Source organism: Poecilia reticulata, chromosome 20 (assembly GCF_904066995.2).
Source record: "Poecilia reticulata chromosome 20, P_reticulata-male-v2, whole genome shotgun sequence".
NCBI classification, from domain to species: domain Eukaryota; kingdom Metazoa; phylum Chordata; class Actinopteri; order Cyprinodontiformes; family Poeciliidae; genus Poecilia; species Poecilia reticulata.
The window spans coordinates 21,391,149-21,417,648 of NC_088849.1; the positions used below are offsets into that span (position 1 = coordinate 21,391,149).

The 26,500-nt window shown below is 37.2% G+C and overlaps 1 protein-coding gene across 1 annotated transcript; it reads right to left on the reverse strand.

Moving 5' to 3' along the window:
* gad2 (glutamate decarboxylase 2) lies at window positions 1–24,842 on the reverse strand. The gene is made up of 16 exons (XM_008396508.3): window positions 24,233–24,842; window positions 24,023–24,085; window positions 23,789–23,935; window positions 23,021–23,254; window positions 21,585–21,675; window positions 19,761–19,873; window positions 18,015–18,130; window positions 17,587–17,666; window positions 16,408–16,462; window positions 16,131–16,247; window positions 12,725–12,789; window positions 12,558–12,636; window positions 12,326–12,475; window positions 10,263–10,370; window positions 7,820–7,909; window positions 1–5,706 (listed from the first exon to the last, which is right to left on the reverse strand). The coding sequence occupies exons 1-16, from the start codon at window positions 24,306–24,308 to the stop codon at window positions 5,533–5,535; spliced, it is 1,758 nt and encodes a 585-aa protein (XP_008394730.1). The 5' UTR covers window positions 24,309–24,842; the 3' UTR covers window positions 1–5,532.
* Between the last annotated feature and the right edge of the window lie 1,658 nt (window positions 24,843–26,500).

Here is a 26,500-nt window from a genome sequence, read left to right on the forward strand (position 1 = left end):
TGTTGTCTTGTTATATTTATTTCTTCTTCTTTCCTTAGAATAACATGTAGTTCAGGACAAATGCATGTTTGAAAGCCAGTTTGCAGAGTACATATTTAGAGTTTACCTCCTCTTTGAGGACAACAGCACGGTTTCTATTCGTCCTCATGAAACAACGAAAGGAAAAACGTCGAACCTAAACAAGAAAGCAGGGTCTGTTTCCGTCTTTCTGGGTTAATCAACCGTTTGAGGCACAAAAGCAGAGCAACATCAGGTCGCCGAGACACGTTAAGAGGAAAGCGCGGAGATATACTGCTGACCAGAGGGCGAAGCAGAAGGAGGAAGATAGAAAAGGTCAGAGCAGAGTAAAGCTTTCAAAAAGACATGCTGAAGGACTACATTTATATATATTTATATAAGACACTGAAAGCAGCGACAGTTTCCAAGCAGAAAGAGGGAAGAGAGAGAAAGGCAGATCAAGCACGGAGAGGAAAACGATGCGAAGCGAGGTCGGCATGCTTGCAGCACAGAGAGACGTTACAGGAAGCCAAGACACAAAGATTACATGTAAAGGCTAGAGCGACAGTGCACTAATCTACAAGCTAAGCTATATATATATATATATATATTGGAATATGTAGGACACTTAGGCTAATTACAGGAGCTATACATACAGTTTACATATATGCACATGTATATATAGGAGACTCCACATGGAACAAGCTGGAGAGGCAGGGAATCGCATGCACATGCAAAGGGCGCGAGTGTAGCAGCGAGAGAGCAGCAAGAGGAACGAGCAGAGGCCGGAGCGAGTCACAAGCCACCTTTACACTCAAGTCAAAACCCAAACCAAAACCGTGTTGGTCCCAGTCCAAAGTCAAGTCCTGAGTCAGAAACCGCAATCTGAGTCAAGTGCAAAATTTAAATTAAAGGGGCAGTAACGTGTTTTCCAGGCACAAAGCGCCATTTTATAGCACAAGTGACTGTCATACCTACAGTCAGTTTAACGCTTTGAAACTGGGCCTCTGTCTCTTTAAGAAGCTCCTGTTCATTCTGAAGCTCCGCCTAGGGGCAGGATTTTTGGTTAGAAAAATCATATATATATATATATATATATATATATATATATATATATATATATATATATATATATGTGTGTGTGTGTGTGTGTGTGTGTGTAGTGCACTTTCTGGCTTAATTACTGCTCTGACTGTGTTGTTCTTTCAGCAAAATAACATTTTATTGAGTCTTTATACTTCAATTAACGATCAATTATTAAATTAGTTGACGATTATTTTGGTAATCGATTAATCACGATTAATCAGATTAATCATAATTAATTAGATTAATCACAATTAACTGGAACTATCACAATTTGATTAACCACAATTAATTTGATTAATCACGATTAATCATGGTTAATCAGATTAATTACACTTAACCAAATTAATTACAATCAATCAGATTAATCATGGTTAATTGTGATGAATCAGATTAGTGATTTAATTAATCTGATTAATCACAATTAATTAATTGGATTAATCATGCTTAATCTGATTAATCACGATTAATAAAGATTAATCCGATTAATCGTTTCAGTCCTAAATTAAATTCAGTCAATAGTCAAACGTTTTGTTGGTGTTAAAGTCTGAGTTGAGATCCAAGTTTTTCACCATTTTTTGAAGAAGTCATTTGATTTGTGACTTGAGTTCAGGTCCTGTGACCTTTCACCCCTGTGAAAAGTGTCTGGCTTTTCAGGCTCACCGCAGTGAGGCTGGCTGGCATAAATCTGATGTTGTCTCTGTCACAGTGTGCACAACAGATCCACTTAGGGAGCGGCAACAGAAACTTTACTACATCTACAAAATCAAATTAAAACAGACCCATAACTCCTTTCACATTCAGACCAAAGAGCTCAGAGAATCTTTTTTGAACATTAAATCATAAACAACCATTAGACATTGCACGTTATTTAGGTCGTATACTCTAAAGTGCACAACCTCCTGCTTTTTTCCAGAGGTCAACTAGACGATACTGAAAAATCTCTACTAAGGCAACACAGTCACAAACACGCTAAGGTACACGTCGGCACATACAGTCGAGTTTCACATGTGCACAGAAAAACACGGAGCTTCAGAGTCAAAAAATGGCTTTGCATATTCATTTGAAACCCTAACGCCAGAGTTTCACACCTCCCAACGAAGTACTAGGACGTGAAATCTGTCCGTTCTTTTTAAAGCCAGTCCCTGAAACAAGTTGTCGTTGAAACAGCTAGAAGAGTCACACACACACAAACACACACGCACAGTGAAAAGTAAAGCCTTTTGGGCCGACGAGATGAAAATACAGGGCATCTATATCAGATATAGAGAAAATATTAACAACTTTACCTCACAAATAGTCTCTGGTTATACGTCTTATATACATATTATGTATACACAAAGATATGTACTTAGGACATCTTGTAGTTGTATTTACAGTCTATGTTTCAAAGTGATTGATAGTGTTGAGCAAATTGTGCTTTTCTACCTCGGTCTAATGAAAATGCTACAAAACTTCTGCTTTTTTAAAGAAAACCAGAGTTTCAACAGCTAACCCTGCCTACAATAAGCTTTTATACAGATTATTATTATTATTATCTAAGTTATCATGTGCTTGGTTTGGGAACTTGATCATCGCCGATATTTCACTGCTTCTTTGTAAGATTTTGCGGGATATGTAGCTTGGACCCTTAAATATTGCTTGTGAATAAAAACAGAAGCAATCTCCGTTGCTGCCTCCTCTCCACAGTAATTTAGTGCAAGTGATGTCTGGTGTTAAAGTACCCAAATCTGACCAAAACAGCAATATTATCATTATTATTATTGCCCTGCCTTTAAGGTAATTCTGCTTAAAGTTTTGTTATTAAGTGCTAAACATAAGGAAGAGATGCTAAAATGAACATTTGGCCCTTTTTAGCTGAAGATAAGATAAAATAATTTGGTTTTGATTTTATACACAAGCAGATCCATAGAAACATTGATGTTTTTTCAGTAATACATTCCAGCTTTTCTTCTCAAAATGTGATAAAGTGCAACTCAGAAACAAGTTTAGCAAATAAATGTAAGTGGTAAATCATTTCTTTTGTCCACTTTACTTTCCGTTTCTTTTTTCTACAGTTTTACCCAAAGATTGAGCAAAATCTGCTGACAGGCCTTTTAAAATTCAGATTTTCATCTGTTTTTTATGATTGAATTTATAATTGAATCTGTTTTTGCAGGACTAATTAAAATCGTTTGCAGATGTTCGTTGCACTGTAAAAAGGGAAAGTTTATTATGACGCTGGTGGAACAGGGCAGGAGCTAAACCTAAACACAATCAACAGACGTTCAGAAAAAGAGTAAAACTATAAATGAATACATTAAAACACATTAAAGTGTCTTTAACTTCATTACGATTAAAACTATTAAGCTCTGATTAAAGTCAATTGGGACTACCCTGAACCTTTTAACAATCTGTGTCACTGGTTGGTTAATTGGTTGGTTGATTGATTTAATGGTTGATTAGTTTATTGGTGGGTTTATTGGTTAGTTAGTTTAATGATTGGTTGGTTAGTTTAATGATTGGTTGGTTGGTTGGTTGAATGGTTGGTTTATTAGTTTGATTGGTTGGTTGAACCAATCAAACTAATATTACTTTATTGATTGGTTGGTTTATTAGTTTATTGGTTGGTTAATTGGTTGGTTGATTAGTTTATTGGTGGGTTTATTGGTTGGTTAGTTTAATGGTTGGTTGAATGGTTGGTTTATTAGTTTATTGATTGGTTGGTTTATTAGTTTATTGGTTGGTTGATTAGTTTAATGGTGGGTTTATTGGTTGGTTAGTTTAATGGTTGGTTGGATGGTTGGTGTATTAGTTTATTGATTGGTTGGTTTATTAGTTTATTGGCTGGTTGGTCGGTTGGCTGGTTAGTTGTTTGGTTTATTGGTTGGTTAGTTTTATGGTTGGTTGGTTTGTTGGTTGGATGGCCCACCATTACCAATAGTCCCAGTTTAAAAAGTACAGAGAAGCTGCCAGTATTGGTCACCATTTCAGTGCCTTGGCCTTCAACCTATAGTTTTAAACCCAACATCATGATCACTGAGATTCCACGACATTTAGTTTTTTTATGCCAGCGTTCCTAATTAGGGCCGGTATCTTTGTTGTTACGTTGCTTGTACTGAAACAGAGATTTTATGATGCACCTCCTGCGTGAAACACTGTTTTTGGTTTAAAGAAACTATTTTTAGTGAATCCTAGAGTAGGATTTTGGAAAATAACAATAAAACGGTCTACTGTACATAGAGTAAACAGAACTCTATTTTAGTTACGGTGCAATAAATGAGCTGGGGACATTTTCCTCTAATTTCAATTTTTTTTACCTTATTTTGACCATATTTGTTGCCATTTTATACCCATAAAAACCATTTGCTCACATGTATTTAATCAGTGCTTTTACTTTTGCTGGTATGTTATGGGTATAAGCAATCATAAATACATTTAAATCTCATTAATCATTTTTGTTGTGCACTATTTTCTGTGTATTATATTTTGACCTCCATTTCTGTTGACTGTTGCTCTGATTAACATTTATGCCAGTCGACTCTTTTTGGAATATTAGAGATTACAACCATTTTCAAAACCTGTTACTATAATTGGCCTCCAGCTGGTAGATATTAATTATTGCAGTCGTATTTTGTGGTTTGTATAAATTTACTTTTGTCACCAAAACAAAAGGAATTGATAGTTTTAAAACACCTTACGGCAGATGACTCTTAACTAAGCAAAAGTACTAAATTACGTAGGGGACAAACAAACTTTGTCCTTTTGGCTCCATTGAGAAATAAAAAATAAATGGTTCCAATTTTAGTGGAATTTGCTCAGAATTTCACCCAAAACATTAAAGGTAATTCATGGTGACATTAGCGCCACCTGCTGGCCTTGTTGGGCAGTTTTGTGTTTTCATCTTGTCTGTTTTTGTCTCCAGAGGAAAACAAAGTGATATCCAGAACAGTGTACAATTTAAACATTACATTTTAGTTGAAACAGCTTCCTGGACTGGACTCCACCCACTGCTGTACAGGCAGTTAATTAAGCTGAGGTAAAGATTAGTGCTTTCTTTGTTTAAAATTTAAAATGTTACGATAGAACACAACAACATTTGGCACTTAACAACAAACTCTGCGAATGAGAAGTGATCCAAAAATCTCAGATCTCCCTCACCGACTTATTGCACAAGCATTTCATAGCACAAAAAGTACATATAAAGTCACATTGATTACACTAATCTTGCGGCGACTACACCATAAGAAAGGCGGACAGAAGCACTTTTACACAGCGTTGGACCAAGTCAGTCCACAGAAAAAGCTGCAGTACATAATATATTAATACATCTTTGTTTCTTCTTCTTAAATATACTCTTAAATATTAGACTTTACAGGAAAAAAGAGAAATGAAAATGGTTACCGGTACATTCATGACAAACATTTCATCCATCAACGGGGGAAAGTACAGGAGGATTTGGCGAGACGAGTCTTATAGATCATGGCCGAGTCGCTCGATCTCCTCGATGAGGAAGTCGATGTCCTCGAAGGTAGCAGCAGGGTTGGAGATCACCATGCGGAAGAAGTTCACCTTGTCGCCCTGCGGCTGGTAGCTGACCATGGTGGTGCCGTACTCCATCATCCTGGCTTTGATGACTGGAGCCACCTGAAATCACACAATGCTTAATAAATGTACACACACTATGTCACCAGAAGAACTCGAGTCACAACTAGCTGTCAATCGATTAAAAAGTCACACTCTAGCAAAGTGATTAATCACGATTAATCAATTAATCACGATTAATCACTAGGCCTAACTTTGTAAGCTTGAAATATGAATATGCACACAGATGTGGTTCTAATAGGAATCAATCAATCAATCAATCAATCAATCAATCAATCAATCAATCACATTTTACAAAAGTAGAAGACAAGACAGGCAACAACTGAGGAAACCAGCAAACATAAAATTTTTTCAAATGTTACAAAACGTTCACTGCAAAAACACAAAATCTTACCAAGTATTTTTTATCTAATTTCTTGTGCAAACATCTTAGTAAACTTGAAATAAGACAAAAGTAATTTGAGTAAGATGTAAAGGCTCGTTTTAAGAAAATAATTCCTTAATATTGATGCAAAAGTTCCATTGGCAGATTATTTAACTTTCCTCTCTTATAAGTTAATTTATCTACAAAGAGAACAAGAACTTTTTCATCAATATTAAGGAATTATTTATTTAAAACAAGCCTTTATATCTTGCTAAAAAGTTACTTTTAATTTAGTTTGTCTTATTTCAAGTATACCAACATATTTACATGAACTAGACCAAAATTATTATGGTTGTAAATTAACTCTAAACAGGTGGGGTTTTAATCTAGATTTAAAGGAACTCAGTGTTTCAGCTGTTTTGCAGTTTTCTAGAAATTTGCTCTAGATTTGTGGTGAATAGAAGCTGAATGCTGGTATTGTATCCTCGGCTACAACTAAGCGAAACTTACTCTAACACACATGCATACAAGTAGTAGCAAACTTATCCAGGGGAAAACTGACAGATAAGATTTTACTTTCTAATTCTTGGGGACCCCATCCCTTTTTCTGATGCCGCTCTGGGCAACTGCCCATATCAAAAACCGCCAATGGATGCAGGTTTTTAAATGATTAGGAAAATGTTTCATTGTCTCAAGTCAAACATGTTTGGAGATTCTCAGTTTTTATATTTAGGAAAAGTCTAAAGGAAGCCATTTTGTTTCAAACGCTCATTTAAAAGCTCTTTGTTCATTTCCTAGGGAATTTGTGCGATCAGGCGACAGTCGCTTGTCCTCAACCAGCCGAGCGAACGGCGTAATTCATGAGATGTCGAGGTCAGACGCACAGCAACGCAACAAAAAAAAGTTTCAAAATGTTCAACTTTCATGGAAAATTTTCATCTTTCGCTGTTCATCGCTCTCATAATGCACTGATGTGAACTGCTTTCTTTAATTTTTATAAACATTAAAAATTAAAGAACACAAACATTTAAAGAAACAGTCCAGACATTTTACAGAGTAGTGAAGCTGATAAAAGCCATCCCCATAAAGACAACACAAAAGAAAGAGGTGAACACATATTTAGACAAAAGAAAATAACAGAAAGGTACCAAAACGTCTTGGTGGAAAGTGTCTAGAATCATTTGATAACCGTGTTGGACTTTTTGGGTGTCATGTTTTGTCCGTTTTTCCTGCTTATTTTAGTCTGAGAATGAAGGTCATGCAGATAAATCCTAACCTGTTTAAAGAAACATAACATCCTGTTGGTGTTCATTTAACCAGGTGTTACTTTAAGGCCCAGCCGTAAAATAATAAACTTGTAGGTGATTTCCTTCAAAAAATCCGTCTTTTGACAATATTCCAATTCTTCTCATCAGAATAAATCATTAAAGACGAAGATGAAAAGCTGCTCCGGTTCAGGTCTTCTCCTTACAGCCCTAATCGTTTAAAGCTACATCATCATCCCTCCAGTCACAAAGCCTGTGGAAAAGAGCAAATCTGGCGACTGACGCACATCTGGTTTGATTTCAGCGGGACATTAGGAGAGGAAACACCTGCGTGTGCAGAAGCACCTCCATTTAAAGGCTATCACAGATTATTCCTCATGCAAAGTGTTTTCTAATGTTGGGTCTTAGCAGTCGCTAATTATCAGGTGGTGTGATTGTGTCTGTGGATGTGAGTGACGGGTTTGTTGGGTTTGGAAGGTGTGCTGGGCAGATATGGCTGCCTGGCCTCTTATCTCAGCTCACCCACCTTGTGAAGGCGCTTCTTCTTCTCCTCTTTGTCCTCCATGTAGCGGATCCCCGGGGGGAGGTACCAGAAGCAGACGTTGGTGTGCTGAGGCTGAAACAACCAGGAATTAACACAAACATACAAACGCTTCCTCTGGCTCAGAATTACCAACTTTTACCATCCAGATGAGCTTTTATCAGACCATTTTTTAAAGTAATAATGAAAATCTTTTACATAAATTACCTGCAGGTATATCTGCAGTAAAGTGCTGAAACGATTAATTGTATTAGTCATGACTGATCATTGAAATAATCGTCAACTCGATTAATTGTTGACAGTATACAAATAAAGCCAAAACTGTACAAAAAAGAAATATATTTTACATTTAAGATGGAAAAAAAATTAGTCTGTTAACAGGGCTGGCCCAAGCCTTTTTGGGGCCCAGATCAGATTTTTATTTTTGGGCCCCCCATACCAACATGTTTTATCATTCTAGAGCTATTCTATGTGTGTAACATACCTGCCATCATTAGCATAATTTGTAATTAGCTTACGTCATACCAGTAGTATTATGACTACTGAGTTTAACCACTGAGGAGTAATAATTTTGGGGTATTCAAGTATAATTTTCAACTATTTGAAGGTAACATCAGCTGATAAACACTAAATTTACAGAAAACAAGTTAACAAGTTTGATATCTTATATTTCCCCCAACAGCGGCAGCAACCATCAGCAGGAAGAGGATATTCGCTTGGTGCTCTTGGGGGCCCCCTGGTGGTGTGGGGGCCTTGCGACTCACCCAGAACTCCTCAAATGGCAGTTTTAGCTTCACCTGGTTCAAATTCTGTAAAAAGTCTCCTATTAAATAAATTTCTGTCCAACTATTAACTGGTTAATCCAAATAAATAATCAACAGAAAAGCCTTAGACTGTATTAACATTAAGTCAAGCAGAAAGGGCTAAGATTTCAAAATCTACAAAAAAATTTTCATTGTGTTCTTGATCACAAAATAACTCAGAACAACAATTAAAAACATTTTTTAAGATTTTACAAAATATGATGCCAATCAAGACCCTTTAGACCATATTTGTGCAATAAGACAAAACTTACAGTTTTGGAAAACATTTTGTTACATCTGGCATAAAACTAGCGTAGCATTTTAGAAAATAAACATCAAATATAGCAACATAAATGTCACAAAAACTGAAAGAAATCTACAATTACGTTCCTCTTCTTTTTGCTCATAACTATCTTCACTCATAAGACAATAAAGTATAATAAAAACTTGAGCAAAATTTACATTTTGGTCGTTCATTATACTTCCATTTGGGTTTCTACTGCTTCTAAGAACAAATGCTTAAAAAAAACACCCAGCTGTTTTTTAGTGATTTTTTGAAGTCTGGAAAATGAGGTGACTCAAAAACTTTCAGACTGCTAAGTGGCTCTGTGCCGTTACCTAGCAACCTCAGCCAGGCCCAGTCCGTTACCTAGCTGGTTTTATCGCTATATGAGCAATGGCTGCTGGAAAAGACAAGTGTTCTGTCGTTGACTTTCCCATCCATAAAACACTTGCTGCATTCTTGTTAGGTGTACAGGAGGCTCTACTAATGCTTTTCAAACATGTACGGTTGTATAATTGCACATCTGTTTGCTGCTATTTTCACGTGTGAGTGTAAACGTTGAGATTGGGGTGTGGCCAGCAGCAGCTTGTTTGGATCTAAAGTGACACGAGGCCCTAAAACAACTCAAATAAATTTAAATCTCATTATTTGGGCTAAAAATTCAATAAAGATATTTTGTATCGCCCAGAGATGTACCCTAATCTGTCCAAGGAACCACAACGGGTCACTTTTAAAGCAGCTTTAGCATAAATCAAGTATTTTGTTTAGTTGATCTTCCCTCAGAGCTCCTAACTGCTGTTTTTGTGGCCGCTGACTGCCTTCGAGTGGAAAAGCATTCATTACCGGCAGCCGAACCAACCAAGCAGACCAGCCTCGTTTACACAGCTGGGCCGGTCCGGTTCGTTGTACTTTCAGCCTCAGATTGATCTAATGGCTCACTGGGGGGTCGGAGTCAAACCAACACCTGGGTCATTGCCCAAAGGACGAGGCTTTTCCGGATCACACTCCGATGCTCTTAGTCTCTCTCCGGGCTCAGCAGGGAAACAAAAGGCCTTTAGACATTACAGAGCCGCCATTATGAACGACTGTAGGCGTCCAACACGCCGCTCCTCAACTTAAAACCTCCACATATGTTTGTGTCATAGCTTAGCTTCCAGGCAGCAGGCTATTCATATGCATATCAGCAATTACAGGCTCTTATGCTAGCCATTAACCATAATAGCAGCATATTATACCGCAGGCTAGAGGTAACAATGGCTCCCATCCAACACAAAGCTGGAGCCAATCAAGTCACCAGTAATGACTGAAAGGTAAAATGGAGCCGGACGGAGGTTTTCCTCACCTTCCCATCGAACACCATCTGGTATCCTTCTCTGTCTTTGATTTTGTTGTACAGATACTCCGACAGCTCCAAGCATTTGTCAATCTGGGCTTCGAAGCCGATGGTTCCCTGTTGGGGAGAAGATTTGGAGGTTCAACCAAACGTTTGGTCGCATCAGCATTTTTCACAACACTTTCAACAAACAAACTTCCAACGTTACTTTTTGGGGGGTATTTTTATGTCAAAACTAAAAGTAGAGCTTAATTAGGAGTGGAATCAACAACATGTGTAATTTTCATCATTTATACAATAAAAAACCCTACAAAGTGTGGCGTAAAGCTTTCTGCAGCTGTGTTTACCGCCCTTACTCTGATACCCATGAATAAAAAGCAATAAAATCAGTTGAAGATCATAGTTGTGGTTTATATATTTGCAGCTCTGTAAAAAACTAAGAGGCCACTGCAGTGAACCCATTGAAAACCTGGTTGTTCCACCAAATACTGATTTCTGAACTCTTCCTGCGTTAAAACATTAATGTTGTTGTTTCTAAAGGAACATGAACTCATTTTCTTTGCATTATTTGAGCTCTGAAAGCTCTACATCTTTTCTCTCATTTCATGTAAATAAATACTACATTTTTGCTTGGAATTTCAGAGACACGTTAGTAGTTCATAGAATAAAATAAAAATGTTAATTTTACTCAAACATAAACCTATAAACAGTAAAATCAGAGAAATTGATCATATTAAGTGATCAGTAAGTTTTCCAGAGCTGTATATATTTACTTTGATGCCCATATATTAACGGGTATCAAAGTAACGGGGGTAAATATAACTGTAAAATGCACTTTTTAGTGTTTTTATTGTAGAAATTCAAAAAGTTGTGCATGTTATTGAATCTACTTTATAATTATGTTCTACTTTGTGTTGATTTTTCATATAAAACTACCAAAAACATTTATTTAAGTTTCTAAAGGTTGCTTTTTATAAAACCATATATATGTATACATCTGTGTGTATGGATGTTACTGCAACAGTTACCCAAAAATGACACGTTTTTACCCCTAATAAGGAGATTGAAATATTTTTTCAAGTGTTTACAGTTTTTCACAGCAAAAATAAAAAATTTTTGTACAGTTGGAAAAAAAATCAAAATTAACTTATGTGAATAATTCCTTAATATTGATGAAAAAGTATTGTTATTTCACTTATAACAAGACATTTTTTCCATATTAGTGAAATAATCTGCCAGTGGAGATAATAATTTTTTATCAGTATTAAAGAATTATTGATTTAAAACAAGCAGACAATATTGATGAATAATAACTTGTAACTGTAACCACAAGTTACAACTTGTAAAAATAAATTATTTTATTATTTTAATAAAATAAAATAACTTGTGTGTTATTACAGGTTATTATTGCAATAACTTGTAAAATAATAAAATAATTATTTTAGTTATTATTAAGTAATTAATAATTATATAATTAATAATAAACATAATTTAAATTAAAATTTAATTTTCATTTTAGTTCAAATTAAAATGTACTTAATTTAGTCTAAATTAAGTACATTTATCAAAAAAAAAGAAAAGTTATTTGTAAGTTAAACAACATAAAATAAAGGAAAACTGTAAAAACTCAAAATCTTACAAAGTAATTTTGGTTCAGTTTTTAGTGCAGTTGAAATAAGACAAAACTCATTTTTAAGTAACTTTTCAGAAAGTCATAAAATCTGGTTTAAGTCCTTAATATTGATGAAAAAGTACTGGCTCTACTGACAGATTATTTAACTTACAGCATGAAAACAATATTTTGTAATAAGGAAAATAACCCTCCATCGTTTTCATCAATATTAAGTAATTATTGACCTAAGTTAATTTTGTTTAATTTAAGTTGTAATTAGATATTTGCACCAGAAACTAAACCAAAATTACTTGGTAAGATTTTGTGTTTTTGCAGTGGAAAACCTGTCAGTGTTAACACCTGATCAAGTTATTTTTTATCTATTAATTAACAGGTAAGGGTAATTTTTGAGTGGCTGTGTTGCAGTAAAATCTGCCGTGGCTGCAGTGTCTCTCCAGACCTTCGCTCTCCACATCAGCCAGAGTTTAAAGATGTCCACATGGCGTCCACACTGCAGCGCTTTGTCCCCGGTGTCGTAGGAAAGGTCGTAGTGTTTGTCCTGCTGGAAGAGGTAGCAGGCGTGCATCTGGTTGCAGCTCTGCATCAAACCCTGCAAAGTCAAACCCAACAGGTTGCTCAGCATCACCTCCAGGAACAGGAACAGGAAAGAAAAGAGAGGCTGAAGGGGCGACCTCCTCTCTGACGAGCAGGGCGGAGCACTGCAGGGGGACGGACATCATTTTGTGAGGGTTCCAGGTCACAGAGTTGGCCCTGCGGTCGGTAAAACAGGCAGTTGGGCATCGTAAACTCTCAGAGGATCTAATATGTTGGTAAAATAAACAGAAAGACAGACGATCACCTCTCAACGCCGTCCAGTTTCCACCGGTGCCTCCGGGACATGAGCAGACTCCCTCCCCACGCTCCCTGTTGAGAGCACAACCCAACCAATAAATCAACCAAAATAAAAGCAACCAAAAAAATACAGAAATAGTAATAATAAATAAAAAATCTGTGTTTTTTGGGGAATAATTTTAAAATTAACAACCTCACGGAGGTTGATAAACAAGAACTGGCAATGACAGTTTAAACTTTTTGTGGGTTAAATTCACATTTTGTTCGATTTTGTTCTTTGATTTGTGTCTCAACTGCTTCTAAAAACAACTAGTCAGTCATTTTATAGCATTAATGTTTTTTGGTGTCTGAAAAATGAGCCTTTTCAAAAACCTCCTGATTGTTAAGTCACGTTCCACGGGCAATGCGCTTTTACCTAGCAACCTCAGTGGAGCCCCGTTACCTAGCAACCTCAGTGGAGCTTCTGCTGCTGTATTATTCTTCCTTGAACAGGTTAAGATACAAAACATGTTCATTTTATTTTTCTTAGAGAGAAGAGAGTCTGCTTTGAGCTCCTTTCATAATGCGCTGTTTTAGGGCATCTTGTCACTTTAAATCAAATTCAAATGCTGCTGGCCACGCCACCCAACTCAACGATTACACTCGCATGTGAAAATGGCTGCAAACAAATGTCTTTGAAAAGCAGAAGTGGAGTCTCCTGCACAACCAAAAAGAATGAAGCCAGGGCTTTCTGGATGGTAAGTCAACAACAAAACTATTGTCTTTTCCAGCAACCAATGTACAACCAATGTACCAGCTAACCAAATGTGCTGGAACTCTGCTCGAGTTGCTAGGGAACTGCGCAGAGTCCGTTGATTATGACTTAATCAAAAAAATGTTTTTCTGTTTTCCAGACATCATAAAACATTAACTTGTTGCTAGAAAATGGCTTAGTGTCTTTTTAGGCACTTGTGTTGTTTTTAGAAACGGTAGAAACCTAAATGTAAAAAAGTGCAAAATGTGAATTTTGCATAATATGTCCCCTTTAACAGAACCACAAACACCCAGGAACTCTGACTTAAAAACATATATGGTTTCAATTCCCCCATTGGCTAATACATCAAGCACTTTAGGGACAAAATGAGGGCCATGTCCCATTCTTGTTGCTCAAATTGGACAAGAAAAACAAAAAACAAATATTCAATCCAAAAGATTAGGAAACTATCTTTTGGAGCAGTGATGTCTTATTTCCCAGCTCCCTGATTGTTCATGGCAATCCAAAGTTGCTTCTATTGTGATTCATTTTCTTTCACCAAAGAGCCAGAAAGTTGAAACTCAAACATAATTGGGTGTTTTCTAGTTCCACGAGTCCAAATACACATGAAGGTTGGAATGGATGAAACATGAAACACCAGCAGGTCTAAGTCAGAAAATTCACCAGTTTAAATCAAATGCATCAATTCTGCAAAGAGCTGTGGTCAAATATCCAACCAAAATTATGCCAGAAGCTTGTTATATGGACACAAAACACTGTGAAGTTTCTCTATGGAGCGTTAAGGGACATTCATCCAAACAAGACATAAAACCAAATGAAGCTTTCCCCCATTTTTAAACATTTTTCAAGTTATTTGAAGCAAAATCACTTTAAAACAAAGAGTCCAGATGCAAATATTAAAAGCCAAGGTGTCCACAACACCTTTCCAATCAATCTTACATATAACATGTTCTGACATTTCAAACTATTGATTGTAAAACTGGCATCGATTGTTTACAATTTCTCTGATTGTTTTCCTCGTTCTTTGACTCATTCCTAAACATTCCCATCGTTCTAGAAGATAAATTACACTCCAAAAAGCTACTTAGAGGGAAATATTGATTTATAAGCATCATACAAACACACGCTAAAACACCCATAATTCACAGCTTCATGATTCCCAAAGAATAAGTATATTTTTTTTATGGTTGCTTGCAACATGATAGGCAAGGCCATTTGTGTCTCCTAATAGAGGCGTCCCCTGTCAGGACTGCTTCACCTCCTTTAACAGATAGAGTTCCTCGCAGCGATGGCGAAGTCAGGGGGAGGAGATGATTTACTGCCTCTGCTCCAGTTTTTCTAATCTCCAGTGTTAGAGAGGAAATGGCTTGCTGCCTATCTGGGTCAACCGCAAGCAGACGGACATAATAGATTTGTCCGACTTTTACTAAAATCATCTCCAGAGACACTCTGCGTCACAGACGTAAAGAAGCAAGCGGTTGGGAAAAAAAAATCTCTAAATATGTTTTTACTGATTCCTAAATGCTTCAAAAATGCTTTGCATTGCCTTTGTTATATCTGAAATAATCAGGTGGGTTACAGTAAGGTTTTCAGTTGACAAATGGCTGCAGCCTGAAGTGACCCAAATCCGGGTTTTTGCCTTAATGCGACCAGGACCTGTTATTTTCATGACAACCTGACCAACACAGATCGTTTTTTCGTTTGATTTTTTAGAAATGTGACCCAGGCCACTTGGAAATGTGGTCATAAATTGTAAACGTATCTGACCTGACTGAACGGTTACGTCGCATTCATCCGACCTGAACGTCATTGATATTCGACAAACGTCACTACTGTGCGTCCTGATACGCACACGTGGGAAAAAAAACAACCATGGCGGAAGATAACGAGGATTAAGTTGTTAATGTGGTGGCTCCGGCTGGATAACCACTTTAAAATCGTAAGATATGCTCCACTGTTAGCATCCATGTTTACTTCCACAAACACTGAGCGCTTCTTCTTCTTTTTTTATACGGTTGGCAAATTTGCGCCCCCTACTGATTTGCACGCTCAGTAGAGGGCGCAGTCTACTGCGCATGCGGAACATTTTCAGGTCGTTTGCAGTTCACACTGGAGATCACATACAAGTCGCATATATTTGCAGAGTTAGTTAGTAACTAGTTACATTTACTCAATTACATTTACTTGAGTAACTTTTTTTGAAAAAAAAAAAATATATATATATATATATATTTTCACTAAGCTGTACTTTACTTGAGTAACTATTATGAAGTACTGCTACTCTTACATCAGCAAAATTGCTGGCCTTTCTACCCACTGAATGAAAAAAATTCACCAGTCACACACCTGCTGTTTTTGTTAAAGTTGTGTAAGTTTTTTATTGAACACAATTTGGAAAAAAAATATTTTGCCTGATTTAGTTTTCTTGGACAGCTGCTATTTTCTTTTACTTAGGTAAAAAATATGCTCAAGTAATGCTACTCTTACTTGAGTAAATTCTTTGGGCACTCTGTCCGCCACTGTATATTTGGAAATGTGAACGACCATGGCAAAAAAAACATCTAATTTCACAAAAATCAGATTTGTGCCACTTCAGGCTGCGTTGTGACCGTAGCCTTGGATACCAGAACCAGTTTAAGAATCCGTCTGTTCGACTCACATCCACGTGGAACCAGACGTTGTACTTTTTGCAGATGTCAGAGATGGCGATGAGCGGGTCAAAGGCGCCGTACACTGTTGTCCCAGCTGTCGCACTCACAAAGAACGGTACAAACCCCTGAGGCGGAAAGGACAGACAACGTTACCCGCTGTAACAACACGGGTCCACATTCCTCTCATTATCATCATCAGGGCTGTTTCAGTGCAACAGATCCCATAAAACCACTGCTGTATGAAGCAGGAGCCATCTTCCTATGGCGGCGATGTGAATGTGGTACCTTGTGTTTCGCCTCCAGTATTCTCCTCTCCAGGTCGGCGGGGACCAGTTTGCCGCTGCGGAGGAGAAAAACGCGTTTGGGTCTAAAAACCAGGTAAAACAGATGGATTGCATGTGCAAAAACATAAACTTTGCGCTTAATTGTCTAAACTACCCTCCTTATTTTTATCTTATTTTATTTGTATTTTTTAACCTGTTTAATCTGTCTAATTTTAATCTGTTTGATGTGTTTTTCTTATTGTATGTTGTTTTTAAGTTCCTTGTATAAGCACTTTAAATTGTCTTTGGCTGCTTTATAAAATTGCCTTTCCCTATAAATGAGGGATTTTTTCCTTCAGCTCCTTCAGACTAGCCAGCAGCAATCAGCAAACACCTGGTGGAACAGCTGAGCTCATTATGGGAGCTGCTTCTCAGTGAAAATCCCAGTAAAAACGTTGCTAAAGGGTTAATAGAGGAGTCATATGTTGTGATGAATTCCTGAAGGCGGAGTTTCAGAAAAAGCAGGAGCTTCTTAAAGAGACAGAGGCCCAATTTCAAGCCATTAAATTGCTAAGTTAATTTTTAAAGTTAATATAGTTACTTGATTATGTTATACAGGGCACTGTGTGGCTGGAAAACACATAATACTTCCTCTTTAAGATTTTTTAAAACCTTTATAAGACCATTATGAATGAAATTTGAGACCTGTATCATGACGTAAATATATACATAGCAGCGGAAATACAACATTTATGCACTTTTAAAGTGTTTTATTCAATCATTGGCCATTGCATGTCTCATATCTGGACTGTATTTGCCCTCCCTCCCAGAAATGTGAGTCTTAAGTCCAGCTGTTTGGTTCTGGTAGTTGTTGCACTGGCTGATTACTTCACTTATATTGGGAAACAAGTGAAATAATCTACTAGTGGTACTAGTAATTTTCAATAATATTAAGGAATTATTTTTGTGAAACAAGCTTAAATGTAGTTGCAAGGTAGTTTTGTCTTATTTTGGGTGTACCAAGATATTTACACTAGAAACTAGATAGAAATATGTGATAAAAATGGGTGTTTTTGTGGTGTTTGTTGTTATTTGAGAGATTTTAACTGTTTATTAAATCTCTAACAAATATTGTAGGAAACAATCTTTGAAAATGCCAGTGAAAATAGAGATAAGGAAGTTCAGACTAAATGCATTTTACCATTCGTCTGCTTTGATGCAGATCACACTTTCAGTCCCAATGCCCAGTGCCGCCGCTCCTTTTTTGATGGAAAAATGGCTCTGTGAGATGACAGAAACACAGCAGAAGCACCCGGATCACAGGAGGCAGAATAAATCTGTGAAAACACACTCGTGGTGACATATTTGTGTGTCATTTAATGGCTGTTGCGCTCACAGCATCGTTCAGAACGCCCTTTAAAGATGAAGGAGGTGTCGTATAAAGTGACAGATGCTCTCCGCAGCTTGTGACCTTCTGTTTGCTAAACATAATGTTAGCTTAAGGCCGGAGGTGTAACGGTGCTGCGCATTTGCTTTGTAGGAAAGCTGCGGCGAAGATGAGAACTGGGCTGGAAAATCTGGCATTTGGTTTAAACTTTGAAGGAACAGTGCGTCCGTCTGAGTCCTTACGTGTTCGGATGTGAAGGCCACCAGTTTGGGGACGGACGACATTCCTTTCTCCTTCACTTCAGGGAACATCTTGAAGCGGGCCAGCAGCATAGCGTACATGTTGGAAATAGCACCCCCTAGAGGACAGACGGAGCAAATTCACTCTGAGACAAAGAAAAAGCCTCTGTGTTTTTTTTCCATTAAGAGATGCTTAAATAATTCGTTGTTTATTTGAAAGTAAGCAATATTTGAATATAACTCTCTCCAATTAACTCAATTTATGACAATACTATAACAAAACACAGCTCTGGAAAAAATTAAGAGCCCATTGCACTGAACCCCATTGAAAACCTCCTGGTTATTGCACCAAATATTGATTACATTGATTTCTGAACTCTTCCTGAGTTAAAACATTAGTATTGTTGTTTCTAAAGGAATATTAACTTGTTTTTCTTGCCTTGTTTGAGGTCTGAAAGCGCTGCATCTTTTTCATTATTTTGACCATTTCTCATTTTCTGCAAATAAATACTAAATTTTTGCTTGGAATTTCAGAGACATGTTGGGAGTAGTTCATAGAATAAAATAAAAATGTTCATTTTACTCAAACATATACCCGTAAAAAGTAAATAGGAGAAACTCATCATTTTAATTTTTTCCAGAGCTATAGCTGGTTTTGTAAAAATGTCACATGGAAACAAATTATACATTCTGAAAGAGCTGAAACTAAAGTTCAAATCAAACCAGGGACACATCTAAAAAATATCAAAAATTAAGTGAAAAAAGTGCTCTAAAATTTTATTAACATCCTTTTGAACTAGGGCTGCAACTTGTAATTATTTTAGTGATTGATTATTCTGACAATCAATTAATCGGATTAAAAAATTGGCACATTCTGCACATATTTCATGTAAGTCTTTTTATAGAAAATTAGAAATGCATTGAAATGCAAATACTTATAATTCAATTCCTGTTTAAAATAAGAAATTAAACATTTTACTGTCTGAAATGTAAGAAGCATTCACTTAGTGCTTAATAGGGATTTTACTTATTTATTTTTACATAATTTGAACCAAGTGAAGCTATAACTAGGCCACTTGAGGAGTTCTGGTAAAGAATATTTGTATACCCAAGTTTTTTTTGTCTTAGATGTAAAATATATGTATGGTACAGTTTTGGCATAATTACTGCTCTGAGAATGTTGTTTTGTCAGCAAAATTAGTTGAGTCTGTATATTTTAGTGAGCAATTAATTGTTCTCTAAATTAGTTGAAGATTATTTTAATAATGGAATCAGACTAATCTGAGATTAAAGTCAGAGGTTGAAGTTGAAAAAAGGCGTAATTCTGAGATCAAAGTAAGATTTTTATTTTATTATTTGACAGTTATGTTTATCAATTATGTTCAAGTTGCTGAAAAAACACTGAGAGAAATCAGGCTGTTTTTTAAAAGTTGTTTTTAGGTTTTCGAATCCCACCCCAGGAATATCAGTGGCTCCCTTCTGGCCCCTATGAGTGAAGAATCTCCTTTTTAGAGAACAATTTGAGCAGAATGAGCCTCTCTCACTGTCAGTAACAGTCATCAAACTTCATCATGTGTCACCAGAAATGAGAGGGTGAGGAGGGGGTTGTGGATGAGAGTAATAAAAAACGATTTCATGCTAATTGCCCTTGAAACTGGTTCCCCTTATATCATCAAAATGCAAATTGACACATTACGACACAAACAGCAGGGTCTGTTTCACGCTTAAAGAAATAAGAAAAAGGCATACCGGGTGAGAAAATGCCGTCTCCTCGCCCGTCCGACCAGCCAATGATCTCCCTCATCTTCTTCAAGGTGACGTACTCCAGCAGCACAAACACAGGCGCCACCTCATAGGTGAACCTGCGTTACACAAGACGCGTCACCATGGTTAAAAAAAAATGTGGTGCAATTATGACTCATCACCAAGAGAAATAAAGATTTTTGTCTGCCATTTTAGCTGGAATTTTGCAACCTTTAGGAAACATTTTAAGAGAAAGGGAACATTTGCTCTTATACTTATATTTTTAGAACAAAAATGCATGTGTGGTTTATGAATCATACACATTGATATATATAAAAAAATGTTTTCCCACAACTGTAACAAAACACTAGCGAGTCTAAGAACTTGTGAGTCTTTTAAACTTATCAAATATGCAGGCCCTAATCATGGCATTCTTATTTTTATTCAGTGTTTTTTTTGTTTTGGTTTGTGTTAGAACTTTTGCCATACAACGTTTTATTCTTTTAAAAATGTTAACTTTATATCTTCCTTTCAGATTAAAAAAATAATTTTGTTTGTCGTTATTATTATTATTATTATTCCCCTTTTAGGAAGAAGCTAATTTTTCTGTACTGCACTGTTGTAAGAGACACAATGTGACGTCACGCACGCAACTTCCTCCTGCTAGGCGATAATGGCTACATTTGGTTATAGCTGTCAAGTTGTCAGCATTACTCGCTAACTCTTAATTGTACACATATAAAATAAAAATAGATGCAGTGCTTTGCTACTATTTGTCAACAGTAAGACAACCAGATAAGAAGGTCGGAAAAAGTTTTAATTAAGAAAAATAGCGGAAGCGAGAAGGAGGTCAGTTATGCTAGCTTAGCTTTGACAATATTAACATGTAGATGAGCTGCGGAGTTCGGTGTTTAGGTTCAGTAAAAAAAAAATATGGCGACCAATACAACAGCTCTCTGACAGATCATCAGTAGAGAAGGGGTTTAAATTAGCTAATCATGCTAATCAGCTACAGCTATATTAGCTTAGCTAATAGCAGCGATAGCTAATCTACCACAACGGTCATTTATTAATAACCACAAAATAAACAACAAGCCTAAAAACATAATACTGTAACGGACTGAATGTTGTGTTTTTTGTGTGGGAAATTTGTGCGTATTTTTATTAGTGGCGTTGTTGTCAGTTAGTTGCTATGCCAACACGTCTGTGACTAGCATAGCCGACACAGAGAGTGAGGGGGGGGGAAAGAATACCAGTGGTTTTGAATTATTCTTCAATTATGCGTTATTTCTCATTTGCTTTGGCGTACTGCGCTCAATTAATAATACCTACAACTCCAGGTTTCATTTTGTTAACGGAATTGTTCTACAGCGGCTGTCTGGCATTGTGCGCATGCGCAAAATTTCCGGACGATAACAAAAACAGAACGTATTTATTTATATTGATTGTACAGATGAAAACTAGCCTTTGTGGCTAACACTGACATATTATGTGATGCGAATTGTCCGTTTTGAAATAAATACCCAATATTTATTCTTTTAGCAATAGGTGGGACAATCCGTCGCACCTTCCAGAGCCAAAGAGTTTATCACCCCGAAAACACACATCCAGAATTAGCTCTGAATTTAATTTCAGAGCTAATTTTCTTCCCTTGAACCCCCAAGAGGCTGAGAGGTGACTGGGGAGGGGTAAAAGGCAGAGCTGGGAGGGTGACTGGGTAAATAAAAAGCTGCTATCTGCCCCTGCAGACGCAGAGCAGGAAATGGAAATTCATTGTCATCGCTTTGGTTATCGGCGCTCCGAATCGCGCTGAGGCAGCCGCACACTCACATGTTGGTGTTGGCCGTGGATGTGAGCCAATCGGCTGCCAGCCCGACCATGTCTAATCCTGTGGAGAGCTGATTGAAGTACCTGGGGTGCGCTGGAAAAGAAAGGAGGAGGAGAAGAGAGAGGGAGAGGAGGAAGAGGAGGAATGCAATTTAAAAGGCTTTTGTTTGGAAAACTGCATCAGAACTGTCATTTCAGAAATGCTTTAATTACAGAGCGGGAATGAAGATGCAGCGAGGCTTTCTGAATAATCCGCGGAAATGATGAAAACATTCAGTGGTGCAGAGGGTGGTGCTGGGGTTCATTAAAGGGTAAACACCCCAAATCTGCACCACTGCTTCATAATCAAGCTTTTTATTCATCGATTCATTTTAAACTTAAAACATGTAGGACTAGAACCACAACAGAGCTCCTAAAATAAGCAGTAAAATGGTTATTGTGTGATCAAAACAGGCTGTATCTTTTATTTAAGGCTGCTGAAAGGTTTCTGATGCTGCTCCTGTAAACGTCACTCAGCTGAGAATAATGGACTTGGCCTATGAAGCCTGATTATTAGCCTATTATCTGCCGCCTGCTGAACCAGATTTACTGCGCCGCCGCATTTATCGGTCTGGTGGCCATGCAGCAGCAGGAAGAGGAGGAAGAGGAGGAGGAGGAGGAAGAGGAAGAGGAGGAGGACATTAAAAACGAAAGGAGGACAACTTCCATGCTGATTCTCTTCCCTCTCTCATTTTTATTATTAAAAGACAGAACATTTATTCTACATTTTCTAGGCAGATTTTTTGGTAAAATACTTCTATACACACGCACACACACACATATATATTTATACATGCAGCATATACATGTACATATATATATTGTTTTAATATACGTACACATACATACATACATACATACATACATACATACATACATACATACATACATACATACATACATACATACATACATACATACATACATACATACATACATACATACATACATACATACATACATACATACATACATACATACATACATACATACATACATACATACATACATACATATTTTTTATATCTATTTTATATATATTCTAATTCATGTCTTTTATGTCTTTTTCCATTATTATTTTATGAGAGCTGAATTGATCAGCTTTAGGATTTTCTCGCAAAGCAGTACATTTTGCGACTTATTTTTTATTTTATTTTACTTTTTGCTTTAATATACGAACACATATTTTAAAAACTACCGATTTTTACAAATACTCCCTTTCGTCATTTTCCACTATTGTTTACGTTTCACCTGAAACTATCGTTTTAAAATGCTTCAGTCGGACCGCAGGCCTCCATCCAAACCAATCAGGAAACAAAGCGGAACCATCCGCGCTTCCATTTCATTTTTAATGCGTAAAACAATCAACTCCAAACATCCAGGTGAGTAGAAGCGCTCACCTGTCTTGATGGCGTATTTGAGAGTTGCGCGGCAGCTGATCAAGATGTCATCCAGCGTGGCCGGCTCGTGCTGCAGCTCCCAGTTGTTGAGCTGCAGCAGCTCGTTGGGATAATGAAAATCGATCACTTTCGTTTCCCGGTCGAACGACTCGACTATGTAGGCCATTAAAATATCCACGACCTCCTGCAGGAAGGTCATCGTTTTGGTGTCTCCGTCCATGGCAGGCAGCAGGTCTGAGACCAAAAAACATTTAGAAAATCATCTAAACGTGGAGGGATTTCTAAACACGACGAACGAGGGGGAAAAAAATCCAAACTTCATCATTTCAGAATAAATTGTTCCTGTGGAAAATTTGACGCGTGCTTACATTTAAAAAAAAAAAAAAATCAAATATTTGTGTTTTCTTAAGATTTTTAGACTTCATGAAGACATAAAGGTGAAGGTGACCTCTGAGGAAAAATAAATAAATAAAAAGTAGACGTATTTTTCAGACTTCTCACATCATTTATTTATTTGTTAACATTATATTTTAACTAAATATGACATAAAATATTCACCTGCAATAAATAGATCTGAGGAGAAGGTTTATTTTAAACGCTACAGTTATTTTCTACTATAATGAAGAAGGAAAACACAATAAAAGGCCTTAATTTGGAGTATTTGGTTGATTGACAATTGAGAATATTCTTACAAAAACGTGAGTTTTTTCATAGTGAAATTAAACACTTGCAGTCGCATTAATTGGCGCAGTTTTTTGCGCTGTTTACCTGTTGAGTAGAGGTCTGAGAAACCCACATCGGTGCCTTTGGTGCAGGTGCAGGATTTGTTGCAGCCGCAGCTTCCCGCAGCGGTTTGCGGCGGCTGCTTGGCGGCCGGCTCGGCGGGTTTCTCCCCTTCTCCGACATTTAGCAGCGCTTCGGGGGAATAATAAATCCCAAAAATCACTCAAAAAACCCCCCCACTATATTACTAAGATATTAACACCAGAATCGCGAACGTACCATATAATTTTGATCCAATTCCTCCGGATAATTTCTGGGCAGCTGCTTGGCACCAAGCCCTGGCTGGAAAACATACAAATATTCACCTTTCGAATTATTTTTTAAACTTTTATGTAAAGATACACATAAATATGCTAGATTAGATTAAAAAAAAAATGGAAGGCCAGAGACAAAAAAAAAATCCTCCAGGAGGAATAAGAAGCCACTCACGGGTGCTCGGGCTTTGACTCCCGGTGTTGGCCTCCGCATTTTCCCCGCCGAGGGACCAGAAGCCGTGTGATGCCATTTGTCGCCGGTGGTTAGGAGGTGCGGGAGGCGCGGGGAGCAGGCGCAGAGCCCATCCACACGCAGCTGATCGCGGCCGCTGCGGCGCTGAATGTGACCGGAGAGCCGCCGCGCATCCGACTCACCGCTCCGTGCGGGGTGGGAGAGAGCGCGTCAAAAACACGAAACACAAAGAGCGTCCACAGGTGCGGGATGCATGGAGCTGCGTGTGCGCATAAAAATCATCCGCAAAAGAAAGAAAGAAAGTAAGGAAGAACAGAGCGGCGCGTCTTATGTGCGCGCAGGGATTAAAACAGAAAACAAATCAAAAAACAAAGGAAGTTCTGAATGAAATGTTGCACCTTTTCAAACAAAGAAGAAGAAAATCAAGTGTTGATGTGGAGGGAACCAAACACAGATGTCTGTAAATACTCAAACACCCGCAGCCGCGCAGAAAATTTCACGTCAGCAAAGAAATCCCTGCGTGATTCACTTCTGGGTCATGACGAGCCGCGTTGCGTGGCGCGTCGTGACTCCGTCCACCCCCAACATTTCGTCCCCCTGGAGCGCCCAACTTACCCTGCGCACAGCCGCAGAATGCCAACTAATTCATCCGCAAGGCGATTGCGGAGCTTTTTCTTTTGACGACCGGCTGCTCTAATTGGCCGCCTCCAGAGGAGAAACCTGCAGGGCGGGGAGGAGAGCAGAGAAGCTCCGCTCAAAAACACAAAACAGTTAAAAATATCCAGCATTACTCAGGATATATTTTACTTCAACAGCTGCGCTCATTACTGCGGTTATTGAGCCAAAAATATCTGACATTTGACAGAGAAAAAGCAGGAGATTCATTGATTCATCCCCACTATCATTGCTTCTTTTTTCAACTTCATAAAAATGTAAATGTAAATAGTTTTAGATGTACAAGTCTTTAAATGAGCCCTTTATGGATTTATGCTCCACTCCAGTTTGTTTGAAATGAGAAATAATGAAATTTTTCCACATTTTCTATTCAGCGAATCTTCTAATTAGTTAATTTTCGACTCAAATTTTATTTACTCCTTCCTCCATTGTTTAAAACTATTATGTTGAATTTTATTTACTTTTGAGTTTTGACTTAGATTATATGTCTTATTTTATTTAGAATTTTAATGACTTCATCTTGAATTCTTTTTGATTTATTCAGTTTCTGATTTTAAATACTTTCAGGTCCACTGTTTCATCTTTACTTGTCATTTATTTTTCTAAATGAGTCTCTGGTCTTTAAATTACTTAACTTCATCCTTTTTTAATAAGTACAGCTTTAATTTTTGAAAGACTAACTTAACAGAATCCTCCACTTTTCACATCATGCTTTTCAATAAATTGGACTTCGAAAACATAAAAACTCGATTTAGCTAAAACTAGATTAGCCACCTTTTAGTGGCTAACCGAAATAAAAATTTATGTCTCAAATTAAAAACACAAAAGAATGAAGCTGTAGTAAATACTTACTAGTAATAATAACAGACATGTTTTTTAGCATCAGGAGATTTTGTAAGCAAGAATAAAACTAAGAAGCTGAAACTAAATCACTTATTAAGCTAGCATTAGCATAGCTAGCAGCTACTGAAAGCTAACAGAGTAGCAATTTAGAACTGGAATTTATTGCTTCTCAGGATAAAGAAATGCTTTCTCTTGTTGATTATTGATTTTTTTTTAGCATAAACAGTCCAAAACTATTCATACCCCTGGCAGATTTAGAATTTTGAAGTGACACAGACATTTATAAAAGATGAAAATAATGTAAATAGAGCAGCTCATATTTTTTTTATCTCAAAATTTCGGAGCTACTTCTTGCAGATTTTCAACTTTTGCAGCCCAGAAATTTTCAAGTTTTTTCTAGATTTTTTTTTTAGATGAATCCCAAGATTTCAAAGTCTTTTTTACATCTACATTGGCCCTAATAAGCGATCATATTTTTGGGGGGTATTTCCTGTAAGCCTGTGTTGGGGGTTTCCTGACTGTCCTTGTGGGGTTGTTCCTCCTCTAAAATGTCACATAAAGGTCACAGGCCGAATCTGAGAGAAATTCACAATAATACAGTAAATCTCTGGGGTTGGTTTGAGATCAACCCGATAAAGCATCTGTGCGAACTGTATGCAACGCACCAATAGAGAGAAAATAATATAAGATAGTTTAAGATGGGGTAATATGATGAGACTGCAAAGAAAGACA

Bases quoted from the DNA above. Each gene is read 5' to 3' on its own strand.
- gad2 (XM_008396508.3), bottom strand. From the start codon at position 24,308: ATGGCATCACACGGCTTCTGGTCCCTCGGCGGGGAAAATGCGGAGGCC. The intron at 10,371-12,325 runs GTCTGGAGAGAC...TCTCCCCAACAG, and splicing joins GGCTGATGTGGAGAGCGAAG to GGAACCATCGGCTTCGAAGC. The intron at 5,707-7,819 runs GTGGGTGAGCTG...GTGTGATTTCAG, and splicing joins AGAAGAAGCGCCTTCACAAG to GTGGCTCCAGTCATCAAAGC.